The sequence below is a fragment of the Bombyx mandarina genome, chromosome 08, assembly GCF_030267445.1.
Source record: "Bombyx mandarina strain Sakado chromosome 08, ASM3026744v2".
In the NCBI taxonomy this organism is placed as follows: domain Eukaryota; kingdom Metazoa; phylum Arthropoda; class Insecta; order Lepidoptera; family Bombycidae; genus Bombyx; species Bombyx mandarina.
This window is the reverse complement of record NC_143215.1, coordinates 10,065,783-10,085,381: the sequence shown is the minus strand read 5'-3', so window position 1 is coordinate 10,085,381 and position 19,599 is coordinate 10,065,783. Positions and strand designations below refer to the sequence as shown.

Here is a 19,599-nt window from a genome sequence, read left to right as displayed (position 1 = left end):
CAGCTTTGTGATATTAGGTTGGTTCGGTCGGTAGTAGTAAGACGGTTGTGGTTGTGCGCTTGCAGGGGCGGCACGGAGGGCAGCCTGGAGCGGCTGGTGCAGTGCGTGCGGCTGGGCGTGGAGGCGGGCGGCGGCGGCGTGCGCGTGGACGTGGTGCTCGAGCTGCTGCACCGCCACGTGCTGCCGCGCGCCTCGCATCTGGCGCCAGACCTCGCGCGGGCCGCGCACGCGCTGCTAGCCAGGTGGGCAACAACACACTGCTGGTAGGGCCTCTTGTGAGTCCGCGCGGGTAGGTACCACCACCCTGCCTATTTCTGCCGTGAAGCAATAATGCGTTTCGGTTTGACGGGTGGGGCAGCCGTTGTAACTATACTTGAGACCTTAGAACTCATATCGCAAGGTGCGTGGCGCATTTACGTTGTAGATGTCTATGGACTCCAGTAACCGCTTAACACCAGGTGGGCTGTGAGCTCGTCCACCCATCTAAGCAATAAAAAAAAATCAGTTACTATCAAGCTATAAAGATCTTGAAACACTTGTTTAATGTTTGTATTGTTGAACTGTTTACTTATATTTAAAGATTTATTATAATAATTTTAGGCCTTTATTCTACTATGATAAATACAGAACTTCTGTAGTAAAGGAATGTTGAGGGGTTTTATTGCGAGGGATATAGTATCTAATTATGCTGACTTTATCGCAAATTCTATAAGTTTATCAAAATATTTTGTTACGAAAACACAGCTATAGAACATACTTCATGGTTATGATAAAGAAAAATTAAAACATAAAATTAAAACTGTGCAGGGGCGCGATCGCTTAAAATAAAAATTAAAATTAAAAAAATGTTAATTTTAATTGAAACTTTCATGATCTCGTAAATGCGCTATAAATGTTTTTTTTATTTTTTTATTGCCTAGATGTGTGGACGATCTCACAGCCCACCCGGTGTTAAGTGGTTACTGGAACCCATAGACATCTACAACGTAAATGCGCCACCCACCTTGAGATAGAAGTTCTAAGGTCTCAGTATAGTTACAACGGCTGCCCCACCCTTCAAACCGAAACGCATTACTGCTTCACGGCAGAAATAGGCGGGGCGGTGGTACCTACCCGTGCGGACTCACAAGAGGTCCTACCACCAGTAAATATATTTTTAAAAATGTATATATATTTTTTTATAGGGACAGAGAAAGCGACTTTGTTTTATACTATGTAGTGATGGATAGGTTTTGTTGTAGCGTATTAATTCATCGGTGGCGATACTTCTTCCCGCACAAGTGCGACACGGCGGAGGGGGGGCGGCGCGCGGACGAGTTCCGCGGCGCGCTGTCTGCGCTCGGGCGCGCCCTGCTGCTGCCCGACATAGAGCTGCTCAAGCTCAACATCGCGACGCTCGAGACGCTCAACAGCAAGTGGAAACTCTATCATAAAGTGAGTTTACGTATTGCACTACATAGTTTTTTTTTTATTGCCTTTGTAGGCAGACGAACATACGGCCCACCTGATGGTGAGTGGTTACCGTCGCCCATGGACTTCAGCAATGCCCGGGGGAGAGCCAAGCCGCTGCCTACTGCAATGGATGGACCGGCTCATGTGCTCGCCGTGAGACATGAGTAACGTGACCTTTTTTTTTTTTCGTGTCAAAGCGGGACGCCTACTGAATTTCGTATATAAATAAATACATATATAGGATACGTCGGGGTAAGATGTAATATTTAAATGCAAAAAAAAATGGTTTACAAATGACTTGAAATAATTTATTATGGTATCTTATCCGCACTGACATCTTAATTCTTACACTGACTTGCCCTTAAAATAATATTTATTTCTACAGCAAAATTAGAGTTACTTTACTATGTATTTTGTAATACAATAAGGATTTGGGATAAGTAGGTATTCGGTAAGTTTCTAATAAACACATGCATAACAGATAAATGAAAGCGGGACATTTTTGTTCTCGTTGGGGACAGCGGGACGGATAGCCTGAAAGCGGGACAATCCCGCCCAAAGCGGGACGTATGGTCACGTTAGACATGAGGTCGAAGGCTAGATTGTGGTGGTGTATAGTGACTGTCACACGAGTGTTAACTACCAGTGTGCGCTAAGTTGTCGCATTCAGATCCTTGGTTTAAATTTTTGGTGACTTATCAAATTTTATTTGCATTAAAAAGGTCATGCTTGTCAATATATTCAGTCTACACGGTCTACGACTTATATGTGCATTCGTGTATCTAATCGTTTAGCTTACACGGTCTGAGAGAACAGCTCTTTTTTCACACTAAAAGTATATACAGTCAAAATCTGTTATAACGACATCGAAGAGACTGGTCATATTCAGTCGTAAAAACCGATAGTCGTAACAACCGGTGATGCTTAATGTGTATCGTGCAAGTACAAACAAATCGATAGGGAATTATTGGAAAAGTATATTTATTCAATTATGTACATTTTGTTTATTACACATAAAGTACAACATGTATAGTATTTTTCTGTGAGCATAAAATCTGTAATTTTGGTCTGTTTGGAACACTTCTGTTGTGCATAGATATGTATTTTGTAATTCACGTTGGATTTTAATTAACGTATCGTCATCGCTCTTTCCAAATGGTTGAAATTGTCGAGTGTGATACACCATATTCCTTTGCTAAGTCTTTGTTTAAAATTCCGCTCTCTAGCTTGGATATAATACGCGATTTTTCTTCAATATTAATTTGTTTTCTTTTTTTTTGTGACATTTTGAAAGTTTCACGAATAACTCCACAAAGTTTTGGTGCGTCTTGTTTATAGATAAGTAACAAACTAACTGAAGAGATATGAAGAAGCGGGCTTTGATTCTTCTGCATGCATGTGTTTTGTTTCTAAGAATTAGAAAAGACCCTACACTAAACTAAATCCTATTGTTTTCTTTCCTGATTTTAATAGTCATTGAAGACAAATGTGGTTACCTATTCAAATTGTTTACAATACAGCTTAGCCGGTCGTTCCAACAGATCTAATTCTCCGAAATATTAGTTAAATGTGGTCGTTTTATGAGGTATGTCGTTATTAGCAATGTCGTATAAAGCAATGTTTTCAATAAGGCGGTCATATAGCATTCAGCCGGGACCTTTGTTCTAGGTTATTATAACCGGCATGTTGTTCTAAACGATGTCGCAGTAAACGGTTTTGACTGTATTATGTATTTATAATTATCGATTGAATTTTAGATCATCAAAGAAATAAATATGATCAATAATAATCGCATTGAAATTAGTTGTCTTGTTCTGGGAAGTAGTTTGAATAATCTCACAGCTTAGACTAGTTTTACACACAAGAGTGTTACTCGAGTAAAAAAAAACTCTTTGATCATTAAAATACAGACCAAATAAGCAAGTTTCCTCTATCTTGAAGTCATCGTGGCCTAAAGGATAAGACGTCCGGTGCATTCGTATCGAGCGATGCACCGGTGTTCTAATCCCGCAGGCGGGTACCAATTTTTCTAATGAAATACGCTCTTAACAAATGTTCACGATTTACTTCCACGGTGAATAAATAACATCGTGTAATAAAAATCAAACCCGCAAAATTATAATTTGCGTAATTACTGGTGGCAGGACCTCTTGTGAGTCCGCACGGGTAGGTACCACCGCCCCGCCTATTTCTGCCGTGAAGCAGTAATGCGTTTCGGTTTGAAGGGTGGGGCAGCCGTTGTGACTAGACTGAGACCTTAGAACCAAGGTGTGTGGCGCATTTACGTTGTAGATGTCTATGGGCTCCAGTAACCACCAGGTGGGCTGTGAGCTCGTTTCACACATCTAAGCAATAAAAAAATAAATAAAAAAACAACCTGTACTTGGTGTCAGGCTATATTCCGTTCGGAGTTCCTGTGCGAGTTCCTGTCGGTGGCGCTGGGCGGGCTGGCGGAGGGCGGCTGGCGCGGGCTGGCGCGCGACGAGCTGACGGCGGCAGTGCACGCGATGGCGGCGGTCGACTTCTCCGCGTTCCGCCTCGCCTTCCTGCCGCGCTTCCTGCGCTCGCTGCCCGGCCTCGCGCCGCACCACCTGCAGTACCTCGAGAACTTCCCACCAGATACTGTACGTCACGCCTTATTACATCGACCTGTAGATTTACCGTCGTGTAGTTAATAAGAATATTATTTATTTATTTATTTTTTATTTTTTTATTTATGTACACACAGAAAAGAGGACATGATACAGAGTAATAGGAAAATTATGTACAAAGGCACTGCTTATTTCTTTAAGAAATCTCTTCCAGCAGACCTGCGAGAGGATAATAAGAATAATAATAAAAAGTGATGAGTGTGTGTAGAACAGATAACACATAACTAAAATAACAAATACAACATGAGAATTATAGTAATGCACATACCTACACATTATTAATGAATTATACAAATGATACTTACTAGCATATACCGCAAACCACCTGATCCTTATAAATACTCTAGAACTACGAAAAGCCAATATTGTATTCGTTGCATAATAATGAAATGTAAGGAAAAAGCAGAAAATATTTCACTTAAACATTCATCACTTAAACATTTTACATGGGTAACGTTGTGTATATTTTTGGATATATCAATAGTAATTTATAACATTACCTTAACAACATATACTATTAAAATAATATTTTTAATTTTGCCGTTAATTTTAAGTAATAATTCATAAAATTTAACATTTTGCTAAACAAATTATTTTGTCGAGTAATGGCGGTGGTATGAAAAAACTTAACAATAAAATTCTTGTTTTAGGATCTCCCTACGTTTACACAGAATATACATCGGCTAATTAACGACGTGAACTGTTACCGGGCCTACCACGCGGCCGCCCCGGTCGACATGGCCACCTGATGTCTCCAGCCAATGTACGTAAGGAAGTGTGATATCACTGTCAGTCCATTCTACACTACTCGTGTAGTAAACTCGGGAATTGTTCAATATGCTATGAATTTATAAAATTCGCTTTATTTCAGATTAATATAGTATTTTTGTAAAAAAAATTTATTGAAAATAACAACTTGAGAAATGTCTTTTCTGATAACGTCACCTTCTTTAGAGAATCTTCATTTTAGGCTCTGTATTTATTGATGTTGGAATTGAAATCACTAGAATTATTTATCAATTTGCTGCATTAATATCTATTAATTATAAAAAATAATATATATGTTTGTTTTCCATCAATAAAATGTACATGTCCTAAAAAAAGTAGGCAATGTTCTTAGTAAAATATATTTTTCCCTATGATTTTTAGGATATGAGGACGTTTGTGTTGGAAAAGTCTCTCAGACAGTTCTTAATTTATACATACTAGTGTTCCAGCAGTTGTGGAAATTTGAGCATAACCACTGACAACTTATGATCTACAATTCAACTTAGGATTAACAATTTACTATATGTATTTTCATACATGTACATTTTCATGAAAACATTTGAATAACCTTTTTTTTTTCAAATAAATCAAACTTACCTATTTTGATAAAAAAGATTATTTTGAACATTGCAACAGGAGGAAATGAGGAATTTCACGTGGAAAGTCTAACTAAATTCGCTTCTAAAATATTGTCACATTGTACAAACATTGTACATCTCTGGGCTAGAACTCCCAATTACCAGTTGTATTGCTGTTTGACTACCAAATATCCATTACAAAGGTACTCAGTCCGGGAATCTCATTCATATCCCGTAGGAAAGTAGTCAGGAACCTCAATCACCAAACTAGACTTTTGGTGTGAAACATAAAACCTATATGGTGGTGGTATATATATACAGTCTATATGCAGTAGCGTGTACGGAGTGGCGACGCGTCGCCATGCGTAATCGACTGCGATTCTCTCCCACTCGATCCGGCGTTAAGCCATCTCTCTCGCTACACTGAGCTCGGATACCTATAGTGACTACTACGTAGTGTATATAGTGTTGTTTACTACAGTACACATAACCTGTGTTTTACTTGAAAACAAATTATTTTCTCGTAATATTTTATTTTATCATTATGACATATTTAGTTCCTATCACAATCTGTTCTTTTCTGCATATTACTTTTAGAGAATAATGTCGATGTTTCACATCTGCGAGGCGTCCCGTGACGGCTCACATTTTTTTTATTATAATTTTTTCCACCATCACACTTAGCTAGAGAAGATCCATTTCATAGAACTTGATGAAACTTTTCACCGTTCATAGCGTTAACACAAAATAGGTGTATATTTTATCGTGGTAGCCGGTATAGTAAGCGGCACGTAAGTTGGCAAGGTTTTGGTGTAGTGGGGGTAATGTCGCGCATAGTGCACATTGCAACAAAAAAACGGTCACTTTTATTGCCCGTATATAATTTAATTTAATTTTATTAAATTTTTTATTTGCCATAATTTATTTTTAAGCCTCTGTGTTTAGAAGAAAATTAAAGAAAAGAGAGGAATTTGTGAAGTGTATTAGGTGTTACAAATAAAATACAATTAAAAGTTAAGAAGTTTATTTAAATAAATATACTTAATATTAAAAATTATGTGTCGCCGTCGTCACTATCATTTTCTAATAGTGCTACCCCTTGGATTAAATTTATGGTAGCACCTGAGCTGGTGGAAGGAGTTGACTCCTCATCGTCGACATAACGAAGAGTCGCCGTCGTCACCGGCGTAAATAATAAAACGCTCAGTGACTGAATCGACTATATGGTCATTGGTATTTGGTCCTGGCAGTGCAAACAAACTTAAAACAATAACACTCGTAACAAAAACTAAATTTAAAACAATAATAACAACTCGTAACAAAAACTCAATATAAACAAAGGGTTCCTACAACTTTAGTAGGCGCATGTGTAACCGGGAGCGAACGGCACGTGGACGCGGTGCGGGAGGGGAGGGTCGACTGACTCACCAATCGCGCGCTACGTCTTTCCCCGCGTCCCGCTTGACAACCAAAGAGACCTAAAAAACGACTTCTGCGCATCTAGCGACTCTTGCCAAGTTACGTGCCGGGGACTATCTACTAGATTGCCCTGACCGATTGTTGAAGATGCCCGTGGTGCAGTTTGTTGGGGTCACTTAACCTAACCTAACTTAAAAATCGTTCAAAATAAAGCATTTCTTAGGAGGTGATAAAGAAAATTCAAAAAATTACACAGAAACAGAATGATAAACTGATCAAATGTACCTACTAATAATACAATAAATGTACGATTTTTTTGTTTATAAATTAGTTACCAATTGGCGTTTTTCACATTGAAATGCGAGATCACACCACTGTGTTTGCATTTATTTTATCTTTTTTTTCTTCATTAAAAATATATTATCCGCTTTCTGAGTTTGTAGTTCAATCATTTAGAACTAGTCATTTTATGGGCGCAGCATAACAAATATAGTTATATTTTGGTGGTATTTATACGTATTTTCGCAAGTAAGTGCCTAAATTACAAAATGAATACCTCGAGTTATGTCGGAATAATTTGCGGTGCGTATTGTATGTAATAATATTAGGTAAAGTATAATATAGATATTGTAATAAGTACTTAAGACAAACAAAACACAACAACACATTCATAATTCATAACGAATTGTTTTTACAAATACTCTGTATCCGTTGAATATACATCAGTTATCATACAATGTTATCATAAATAATTTGACGCCTCTTAGCACGTCTTAAAAAGTGCATAAAAGTTCTTGTTATATATTTTTTAATTTAATTCGATAAAAGCGAGGGTTAAATGAAATGAAAGATGACGAATTAGTCAGTTAAAGTCATGTACTTTGACTAAATTTCATTTAACCCACTACGGCAGTGCCATAGTGTGAATCTTGCGCATAAATAAATTGGGCATTCGTCCTTCGGTGCATCCTTGTCATTCTCCGTACTCTTCTTTGTTTTACATAAAAAATACAAAGATAATGCAGCATATTAAAATTTAATATGTCAAATTAAAATTCTCAACAATTAAAAATAAATATATGATACATAGTTAAGAGATCGAGACAAGTGCCATCGATGTGCAGGAATCTATAAACAAGAATATCGTGGGGTTGATGATCCAGCGGTAGCACGCGAATGCCGTCTAGAGCAGACGATCGGAGCGGAAGGGTTAATAAATGAACTATACATACACTCCATGCAAATCTATATCTTTGTCTGAAAAACATTTACTTGCATTTATACAGATTGTGTATATGACAACATAATTTATGTCTGGTAATAATACTAAACACAGCGACCATTACTTCTATATATCATTAGTTTTTATAATTGTAGAAAAATAAAATTATAAAATATTTTTTGTTTCAATTTTTTATTCTTAATTTTAAAACTGAATTAACAATTTCTGTATGACTTGCATACAGTTTCAAGTCAGGAGTAATGTCAACCCAACATACTCCTACAGCATCATCTCCCGCATGAAGTTTTAATAAACCAACAGTTAAACCACTCTCATCATGGAAGTTGTATGCTATGGTCTCAATCCAAGAATTGTCAGTATTCCTACAGTCATCCACATAACCTTGATATATTACTTCACCTTCACTAAAGAATTCATCTATTTCTTTCTCCCATTGTATCTTATCTGAAACAAAAGTTTGAAAAATGTTTTTCTAATAAAAGTAGGTTTATTGAATTGTGAACATTAATTTGAGATCCCATCATTTTCATTTTATCATTTACTACCAGAGTAGTGCCCGTCATTATTTCCAGGAACAATCAACTTCATCTACATTACCGGTCACCGTCCTCGTCGAACCCGTCGCTTGCGCCGATGGGCTCGACGAGCGAATTGACACATAGACACAGCCCACTGAGTTTCTTGCCGGATCTTCTCAGTGGGTTGCGTTTCCGATCCTGGTAGATTCTGCGAAGCACTGCTGTTGCTAGGGTCACTGTTAGCAGCACTTCGGGTTTGAGCCCCGTGAGGTCACCTGCATGTTAGGGTGAAACTGAAATAGCCTCTCAAGGTTATCAGCATAGGTGGAAAAAAAATATGTTCATTGCCTTTCCAGGTATTAGTTTTTTATTTTTTATTGCTTAGATGTGTGGACGAACTCACAGCCCACCTGTAAGTGGTTACTGGAGCCCATAGAAATCTACAACGTAAATGCGCCACCCACCTTCAGATAGAAGTTCTATGGTCTCAGTGGAGTTACAACGACTGCCCTATTCTTCAAACCCAAACGCATTACAGAGAGCAGTATTTCACATTGCGATCGGAGCTATGTATGTTTGGGATTTTTGATAACATTATTCGTAACATACCCTTCAAATGGGGTTTGAAAAGTAGGTTATGGCTTGCTAATGTCCAAGAGCAATGGTGAACCCTTATCATCAGGTGGCCTATATACTAATCGGTTCTTGAAGGTAATGTAAATAAGACAAACCTGTCAGGCTTAATGAATTAAGAGCTTCTTCTTTAAATTCTCTTATAGCAGTCTCACTAACTTTTTCACCAGGATCCACCATACCACCTGGTATAGCCCACTCTCCAGTGTCACCCCGTTTTATAGCTATAAATTGTAATATAGGTCTGAAAATGTAAATGAATATATATGTTAGGGATCTTCATCTTTTTAGTTACATTATTTGGCCATTTTGATATTACAGAAACAATAATTTACTTATTATTTACACCCACAGCCATATTTCCATTGTCAAGTCTTTTCCAACGACTTATAATTGGGTCTGCAGCATGATTAGGACCCCATCGTCCTAAAACACCTCGACCACAGATGCCAGTACGTCCCAGAGGGTTTAAAGGGAAACCATTGACAATTTGATATGGTCCATTGTAACTCACTCTACTTATATTGCCATCAATGCTATTCCATAAAGGTTCAAAGTTAGGATCACCTAAAATACAATAAATCTTTTTGAGTTATTATAGCATTGTTTACTAACACAAAGCATTAAAACTAGAGATACATCAGTAAACTTATTTTGTAATTTAACTTCCTCACTCATTTTCAAACATCAATTCAGTATCTATGTTTTCCAGTGACCACTTATGGCCAAGTTGATCGACAGTTATTCTGCCGATAAATTTAACAAAAGAAATTAAAAATCAGAAAATATGAATATGCAACCTTGTGCTATTTCTGTTTTATCTATCCATAGTACCTACATATTTATCCTACCTTAAAGGACTAGTTGGAGAAGATGTTATAAGCCTGCATGAATGGCCTATCATCCTACCTATTTCTGATGCCAAAAAAATTGTACCAGATTGAACAGTGGGACAGTAGATGAACTTTCGCCCACCTATAATTGTCGGTGGCAATGTCTGTCTGTAAATACTGTCAAATCGCTGCCTACTGAAATTTGTTGCGTTGTATTACATTTGAGTTTATATTGTTTGAAAAAGAATATGTCGTTCTATAATCCTGTCTTAGGACGAAAGCGGCATTTAAGTTGCAGTGTTTATGGCTAACCGCTTAAAATCAGATAGACCGACAGATCGAATGATCTCATTAACTAATAAATGGGAAGTAAATAACAAGGTGCTTCTTTAGAACAAACCGATTTCTGGATCTGCATATGGTTTTCCATGTAAGCCTGGAAATGTGTAATTTGGAGGATTATATTGTTTATACTCGGTAGACCAGTCGACTTTGTCATCTGGAACAGGAAATCTTTTTAAATTACTCCTAGGATAAAATCCTACACGACATTTGGAATGCACAGTTAATATTGAATTCATTAAAATAGACCACGACATAAAGTTAGACTTAATAATTAACAAGTTTATTAATGCGTTTCTATTTAACGTATACATGTAAATAAAAATAAAATAACAGTAGCCTAAATATATTTTTTATGGCGTCACGCAGACTTGCAGTGCGTATATATTATGTGTATAATCTATGGCGTATTGCCACAGACAATTTCACTCCATATTATCATTTTTCATAAAATTAAGAAAATAAAGTAAAATAAGACATGACTTAAAAGTCTTAGTTACCAGGTCATAAAATCTCTTAAAAAACAAAAACAAAGGTAAGGACACGGAATAGTAAAGGAAAAGAATTTTACATCGGACGAAATCATCGGATAAAGGATAGGATCAGCAGGATAAAAACACCTATCTCTAATACAGAATACTACGCTAAGGAAAAGAACAGTAATTAATAAATTAAAACAAATAGAATATTAATTATATACATATTATGTACTTTACTTTTGTATATTATTTACAGTAAAAAAAGTGTGTGTGTCCGCTCCGACGCACGACTGGAGTTTACTGGATATAAAAAATTAAACGAAACAATACGAGAAATAGTTCTATATTACGACAACACGATACACTACAGATTATTAACAAATTAACGAGACACAAAACAAACGACTAACAAATATATGAAAATACAATAATGAGAGAAACGCGCGATCAGTACGAGGCTTTGTGGCGGACTGCCGGCGCATGTACTAGCATGTCACACGAAATGCGCATAACGCATTTCGTGTGACATGCTAGTACGATTTTGGTCCCCATAATTTTCATACCCCGGGCCTATATATGTAAATCGATTCTAAAGGAGTAAACTCCAAAAATAAACATAACTTTTTATATACATTATGATTTAATGATGAAAGCAAAACAGGAACAGATGTAGGTAACGGAATACTGGAAGAAGGATAAGAGTGGATCAGATCAAATAACATGGAGTGGTTACACTGAGGACAGGGCAGAATGATATGATTTAAATCACCAATATTCAGGCCACACTCACACATTTCATTAACACTTATAAGAAATCTGGTTTTTGGAGTTTACTCCTTTAGAATCGATTTACATATATAGGCCCGGGGTATGAAAATTATGGGGACCAAAATCGTACTAGCATGTCACACGAAATGCGTTATGCGCATGTCACACGAAATGCGCGCCGGGCTGCTGCGCCGGCAGTCCGCCACAAAGCCTCGTACTGATCGCGCGTTTCTCTCATTATTGTATTTTCATATATTTGTTAGTCGTTTGTTTTGTGTCTCGTTAATTTGTTAATAATCTGTAGTGTATCGTGTTGTCGTAATATAGAACTATTTCTCGTATTGTTTCGTTTAATTTTTTATATCCAGTAAACTCCAGTCGTGCGTCGGAGCGGACACACACACATTTTTTTTAATTGATTTTATGACCTGGTAACTAAAACCTTTAAGTCATGTCTTATTTTAATTTATATTCTTATTTTTATGAAATATGATAATATGGAGGGAAATGAAATGAAAATGATTAATTTGAGACGTTAATCAACTGGGATGAAATTAAATGAAATGAGATTATATGGAATGAAATATAATCATAGTAAAATGGTGGTCATTTACTAAGATTTTTTCAGTGGACTTTTTGGAGGATCCCGAGAAGTTGCGTCCAGCGGCTTTGTTTCATTTTCCCACATTTGTGCACTTTCACAGATATTAAACAGTTAATAAACCACCGTTATTACACATTTAAACCTGAAGAAACACTAAATAGACAAAATAAAACAAATCACACAACTTCACTCCTCGCGTTCCCGCCAAAAAGTCTCATGAAATCTGGTAAGATGTGAGTAGCATAGATTATACACTTAATATATTACGACTTATGGGAGGTAGGTACGTAGTATAATTTAAAGGCTTATTACACTTGGCTGAATTTAGTCGATTGAATTCAGTTCGTACTGAATTCAGTGAAGTGTAATAGCATTAAGTAAGTTAATATACTGAATTCAGTAGCAAGGATGGTTTCTGACTGACTAAATCATTTAGAAGCCTAATTAGAAACGCATTTAGGAAGGTGTAATCGCATTTAGTCACATAATGCTTTCAGTCGTCCCATAGCTCTCCGTGCGTAAGGATGTCTTAGTTTGTTTTTTGCTTCCGAATAAAAATTATTAATTTCGGTCGCCTTTATTTAATGTGCCAGACATTTATAAATAGCCCGACATGTTTCAGGCATAGTTTTTCTCATCAGGGGTTGGAATATTGAAGAACTAAATTTTAAATCTTGATACGAATTTCCTGTTGCAAGAGATCTTAATGTTACAACCAATCTTTCTTTTGGACTTATACTATCGTAGGATTAGATATGTAATAGTTATATAATAGATATATAATAAACTATCGTAGGATAGTATCCTGCTTTTGAATAAACGGTGTCATAAGGTTTAATATTAGGTCATGTAGGATAGGCGCCGTAACGCCAGAGTACGAAATGGCGGTACGTGGACAGTGTCAGACAGTCAGTCCGTGTAAGACAGTCAGTCCATGTAAGACAGTCAGTCAGTATCAGTCTGTCTGTCAATCGGTCAGTTGAAATGAAACTGTCGGTTTACCCTGTCATTGTGAAAATTATGTGTTGAGAGTTTCAATAATAATTATTCAAAAGGTGTTATTGACTATTATTGCAATAAACTGAGTTCAACCGAAAACGAGTAATGACAGAAACTGCCGCTCAGCCATCACCATGGCGCGCCGTCATATACATATAAATAAAATTGGAGTGTCTGTTTGTTATTACAAACAATTCCAATTCCAATTCAATATTTTGAAATAACCGCTTTTTACTACATGCATATGAATATATACCTAGTCAGGTCATAAATTCTGTCACATGTTTAATGTAAAATAATTGCAACAAGTTTATTCATTATGTAACCATTCATATACCAAAATGAACTTAACAAAACATAGATTCTTATGACACTAAAGTTTATTCAAAATGACCTCCGTGATTTTGAATTCAGGCCTTTATTCTGCGCGGCCAGTCGTCTATCGCAGCACGAACGAGGTCCATGTCAATATCGGCGGCTGCCTTAATCAAGGATGTCTTGAGTGACTCCAAATTGGGATGAGGCTTTGAGCACGCCTTTTCCTCCAAGTGTTGCCATATCTTGTAATCTAACGGATTCAAATTTGGACTGGAGGAGGGCCAGTCTTCGTGCCGGATGAAGTCGATTTCACGCGCCGCCAGCCAGTCTTGTGTGCTCTTCGCTCTATGAGCTGGCGCCGAATCTTGTTGGAATACCCAGTGCCTGTTATTGAACATGATATGAGAAACAGGTTCTACAAGGTTCGTCAGGACTGTATTTTGATACACAACTACATTCGTTTTTACACCTTTCTCACAAAAATGTACCTCTATTAAGCCCCAATAAGAAACTCCCAACCATACCATGAGCGAAGATGGAAAATGACCTCGTTGGATACGCGGAATACGGTTGCTCGCTTCTTCACTACTGTGTGCGTACACCTTATCATTTTGTTTGTTGTAGCTCTCTTCTACGGTAAAAATTTTTTCATCCGAAAAAAGAATTTCCCGATATTTTTTCCCGCGTACCGCTTCAACAAAGCGCGGCATCTCTTCAGTCCCAGGTCCATTAGACGAGCATTCAAACGATGTCCTGTTTTTCTTCGATATGCCCGAAGCCCTAAGTCTTCATTTAACACCCTTTTCACCGTGGTTCTGCTTAACCCCATCTGAAGGGCCAACAGTTTCTGCTTACGTTTGGGATTTCTTTGAATTCGCGCCTTCACAGCTTTTATCACTGCTGGAGTCCTAACAGACCGAGGGCGACCACTTCTTGACCTGTCATCTACACTAGAGTCTTCATTGTATCGTTTGATGGTACGATAAACGAATCTTTTGGTTATATTCAAATTTTTCAGTATGTTAAAAATTTGAATTGGCGCGTAACCGCAACGATGCAACGCAATAACTGCAACACGGTCTTCTATAAGCATCCACTCCATATTTAAAAATGAGTAAAATTCTAAAAGTATACATTTTTATTTTCATGAACAATTCGAAATTCGAATTCAATAAACTTTTTTGTGGCCAGCATTCTAAAAGAAAAGTTTTAACTGTGTGACAATACTTATGACCTGACTAGTTATATGCATGTAGTAAAAAGCGGTTATTTTGTAATAAAATATGTTATCCACGACACGGCCAACCTGCCACGTTATGCGCAATGGTGCATACTCCAAAATAACAATGTAGTCATAAGCATATGACTATTTTACTTTACAAATGTAAACTTTGACTTTGGCTTTATTTTTTACGTTGTATGAGGTCCCGCGTTGTACGAGGTCCCGTGTTGTACGAGGTCTCGCTTTGTACGAGGTCCCGCGTAGTATGAGGTCCCGCGTTGTAGCAGGTGGGGGCGGTTGTCCCCCCCTAGAGATCAAATGTAGCTAGCCGCAAAGCGACCAAAGTGCGAGGAATTGACTTCCTTACCTATTAATAAATTCTGCATCGCATGACAAAACGTAAATAAATTCACAAGGTTTAATGTATAATGTAGAAAGTATTCAGAATAACATTTGGACATCAGTTTTTAAAATCGCCGCCATTTTCATCACGACTATAATAATATCAGCTTTGCCAAAACGCAAGGCCAAACGCAAACAGTGTAAAAATATGTAGGTAGGAGGTAGGTATGGTGTGTGTCTAGACCAGGTATAGTCCCCGGCACGTAACTTGGCAAGAGTCGTTAGATGCGCAGAAGTCGTTTTTTAGGTATCTTTGGTTGTCAAGCGGGACGCGGGTAAAGACGTAGCACCGTTCCGAGCGCGCGATTGGTGAATCAGTCGACCTTCCCCTCCCGCACCGCGTCCACCATCCGTTCGCTCCCGATTATACATGCGCCTACTAAAGTTGTAGGAACTCTTTGTTTATATTGAGTTTTTGTTACGAGTTGTTATTGTTTTAAATTTAGTTTTTGTTACGAGTGTTATTGTTTTAAGTTCTTTTGCAATGCCAGGACCAACTACCAATGACCATATAGTCGATTCAGTCACTGAGCATTTTATTATTTACGCCAGTGACGACAGCGAGTCTTCGTTATGTCGACGATGAGGAGCCAACTCCTTCCACCAGCTCAGGTGCTGCCATAAATTTAATCCAAGGGGTAGAACTATTAGAAAATGATAGTGACGACGGCGACACATAATTTTTAATATTAAGTATATTTTTTTAAATAAACTTCTTAACTTTTAATTGTATTTATAACTCCTAATACACTTCACGAATTCCTCTTTAACTCTTCTTTAACTTTCTTCTAAACAAACAGGCTTAAAAACAAATTATGGCAAATAAAAAATAAAATAAAATAAAATTATATGCGGGCAATAAAAGTGACAATTTTTTTGTTGCAATCTGCACTATGCGCGACATTACCCCCACTACACCAAAACCTTGCCAACTTACGTGCCGCTTATTAAAGAATGTTACCATAGATTATACACTTAATTGAATGTTACCGTACGGGTGTAACGGATGTCTCAGAATGTTTTCCGTTTTTAGATTTTAAATAAAAAACAAATTATTTATTAAAACTCGTTTTATTTGTTGTTAAATTAAAGAGCAGTTCCTGAAGTTTATTTATGAAAAACAACCGTTTGCAAATGCGCACCATTCACTTGTTCACACTCATTTAATCTGGAGCTAAAATTTTCAATCACTCGCTGGAGCATCGCTCTTGGAATAAGAGTTGATTTCTTCCGTGGTTCTTTGCTTCAAAACATTCAGGTTGGGTGGCAATGGATTGTAAGCTTTACTTTTTAGGTAGCCCCATAGGAAAAAATCAGCAGGTGTTAAATCAGGGCTCCTCGGTGGGCAGCTGATGTCTCCTCGGCGACTTATCACTCTTCCAGAGAGTAAATCTTGGAGAGCAGCTAATGAGTCATTTGTAACATGAGAAATGGCTCCATCTTGCTGGAAAAAGGTGTTGCGGTTGTAGCCATACTGGCTATGCATTTCTGTAGCCAAAAAAGTGCGGATCATATGGCATCGAGTAGTCAATTCAAAAACGAAAAACATTTTGAAACACCCTTTAGTATGATGTTCGTTAGAGGGTTCTCGTGTTGTGCCGCTTTGTCGAAGTGGCGCATCGATGCCGATTGTATATACCTAGTCTTGCCATAAATACTGAACAAAGGAAAAAAAAAAAAGTGGTCTCCATTGGCTGCAATACAGTCATTTAAACGTTGAGGACAGTTATCAATAGAAGCACGCACTCTTTCCATGGGAAAATTTTTCACTGCCAATCGTACGGTTTGTTTTAGGGACTCTAAATTATCATGGCGTTTAGAGCAAGCCGTACGCTCTAAAACTGACCATAAATTATAATCCAGCGGATTAAGATCGGGACTAGACGACGGTCAGTCTTCAGCTCTTATGAAGTCCGAAACGTTTGTTTCCAACCAAGACTGCGTAGACCGAGCTTTATGACCATTCTTGATTATTGAACATGGTGTTGTTAAGGGGCTTCACTACCTTCTCAAGAATGGTATCTTGATACACTTGTGCCGATGTTTTGATATCTTTTTACAAAAGTATGGCTCAGTCACTCCTTCATAGCTAATACTCCACCAAACCATCACTGAAGACGGATAATGCCCCGTTGCACTCTGTCGACTAATTGGGAAGCTTCCTTAGAGCTTTGAGCATAAATACGGTCATTTTGTTTGTTAAAATGTTGCTCAATTGTAAAAAAAATCTCATCCGTAAACGAAATTTTTCTATGACCTCCCTTTGCGTACCGCTTCAGTAGTTGTTTCGATTTTACCACCCTATTCTCTTTTAAATTATCAGTTATGAAATGACCAGTATGTCTGCTTTGACCACCTTTTTCGTACGAACACTACGTGGACGGCCAGATCTTTTTCTGTCACAAACAGAGGAGGTCTCATTGCATCTATTAATAGCCCGGTACACAAACATTTTACTAATACCAAGCGTATGGAGAATTTTAAAAATTGCATTTGGCTCCATACCTACTTTGTGTAATGCAATCACAGCGATTCGGTTCTCTATAACACCCCACTCCATTTTAATATCGCAAAATATTGTAGAATGTATTGGCGCCAAAATGAGAACTCAATGAGCAATCATATAAAAATGAGATTCCAAATTCCTTCTTTCCCCAAAACGGAAAAAGCGTTGAACATTTTGATCGCTTTACCGTGCACGACCTGTACAGTAGAGCGATCCTTTATAGTAGGGGAGCCCACGATGCTAAATGGGGATTTACTCGAGCGTCATAGGGTGCGTTCCACTAAGCACTCACAACGATCACGCTCACGACCACGATTTTTGCTGTTTCACTTGGTTCTGGGCGTCACAATCATTAACTCAAGTGGAATGAATTTTGGAGCGTTTTGAGCGTTCATTTAAATAATACACATGGCGCGTCTAAAAAAACAAAACAAAAAGTTGATGAGGTTATGTTACAATTTGTAAATGGTATCAATAATTAATTATTGGTTAACATGATTTATTAAACAAAAAATATGTATATACTTAAATTTAAGAGGAGTATTTAACTAATTTATGTTCGTATATAATAAAAATGCCTTTTACGGCGGCAGTTGGAAATTTGTTGGTGCGTCGAAATAATTCTTCACAAAGTACTAGTTCGTCCGACATTCTTCATTGCTAGAATTAATGTTAAAAGCATCATTAGATAAAGAAAGGTCGTTATCAACATTAGTCGATGTCGATGGTCCTGATTGTTGATTGAAGGCTTTTGTTAGTAATTTTGTAGCAAAAACTGTATCTGAAATCAAAATAAGTTTCTTTTGACAAATATATTTTTATTTAATAATTAAAGTTGTTGATTCATCAACTTAGGTTATGTTATTGACAAATAATGAAAATATATAAATTGCGATAAATTATAAACTGCAATTATGCTTAATAAGCTTCATTTAACAATAATATTTACCTGTTAACGCCCGTTCAGCATCTGCAGGAGAAAGTTTGAGATCCACAACAGTATCTCGTTCGGCACAATAGAACGATATTGTTGTTGTCGCCATGTTTGCTGCTTTTAGTTTTAAAAATTGCGCCCAGTTTCTCAAAACGCTCACATCGACCCACCTCTTGAGAAGGGTCATCGTGGGCTTCGCGTGAGCGTAAGTCATGACGTCATAAGTGACGTTTTCGCCGCAACCACAACGACCGCGGTCGTTATGTGGAACGACTAAAGGAGTATTTTGATCGTTGTGGGCGCTTAGTGAAACGCACCCATAGATACCTATTGGGATGCAAAGCTTAGATGATAAGAAGAAAAAAATGTTATATAATATATACGTTTTCATTGGTGGGGGGAGCGGCTATAAATTTTCAAAAATGTTTTAGCGGTAGGCAGCGGCTTGGCTCTGCCCCTGGCATTGCTGAAGTCCATGGGCGACGGTAACCACTCACCATCAGGTGGGCCGTATGCTCGTCTGCCTACAAGGGCAATAAAAAAAAATAAAAATAAAAATGTAAAAAAATACTGTTGCATGTACATAATCGAGCGCGTCAGATATTGATAGCATCAATGTCCTACGTATTTTTAATAATGTATGTATGTTAATCTGATCTTTTTCATGGTGGGGGTGGTCGTACGTAAGGTTTGAAAATGAAAAAAAAAAAAATTTAATCGAGCGCGTCAGATTTTCTAAGGGGTTGTATTCAATAATCTGACGATTTCGATGTGACGCAAACTCGTGGCCATTATTATAATGTGCAAAAAAAATTATCCATTTTGAAGTACTCGAGCGCGTCAGATTAAGATATATATGGTCCATTGTTATGTCCTAGACGTGCTGTCTCATAATCTGACGATTATCTAGAGGGATTCGCTTAATCTGAA

At 37.5% G+C, this 19,599-nt stretch overlaps 2 protein-coding genes across 5 annotated transcripts in view; one reads left to right on the top strand and one right to left on the bottom strand.

Moving 5' to 3' along the window:
- The window catches only part of ebo (exportin ellipsoid body open), a 43,546-nt gene that overhangs the window by 19,081 nt on the left and 4,866 nt on the right, over nucleotides 1–19,599 (top strand). For 2 of the 4 annotated variants that reach the window (XM_089729476.1, XM_089729478.1), the window contains exons 18-21: nucleotides 66–242; nucleotides 1,242–1,434; nucleotides 3,846–4,076; nucleotides 4,754–4,866. In XM_089729476.1, coding sequence (XP_089585602.1) covers nucleotides 66–242; nucleotides 1,242–1,434; nucleotides 3,846–4,076; nucleotides 4,754–4,852 — 700 coding nt within the window. In that variant the 3' untranslated portion in view covers nucleotides 4,853–4,866. Of the gene's footprint in view, nucleotides 1–65; nucleotides 243–1,241; nucleotides 1,435–3,845; nucleotides 4,077–4,753; nucleotides 5,207–5,252; nucleotides 5,395–19,599 lie in introns of those variants that run through there. The other 2 variants (XM_089729477.1, XM_089729475.1) reach the window with 2 other exon arrangements.
- Nucleotides 7,889–10,836, bottom strand: LOC114249917 (ADP-ribose pyrophosphatase). Its single transcript, XM_028183635.2, has 4 exons — nucleotides 10,496–10,836; nucleotides 9,598–9,829; nucleotides 9,361–9,506; nucleotides 7,889–8,555 (listed from the first exon to the last, which is right to left on the bottom strand). Exons 1-4 carry the CDS (start codon nucleotides 10,749–10,751, stop codon nucleotides 8,275–8,277), a joined length of 915 nt encoding a protein of 304 aa, XP_028039436.2. The 5' UTR covers nucleotides 10,752–10,836; the 3' UTR covers nucleotides 7,889–8,274.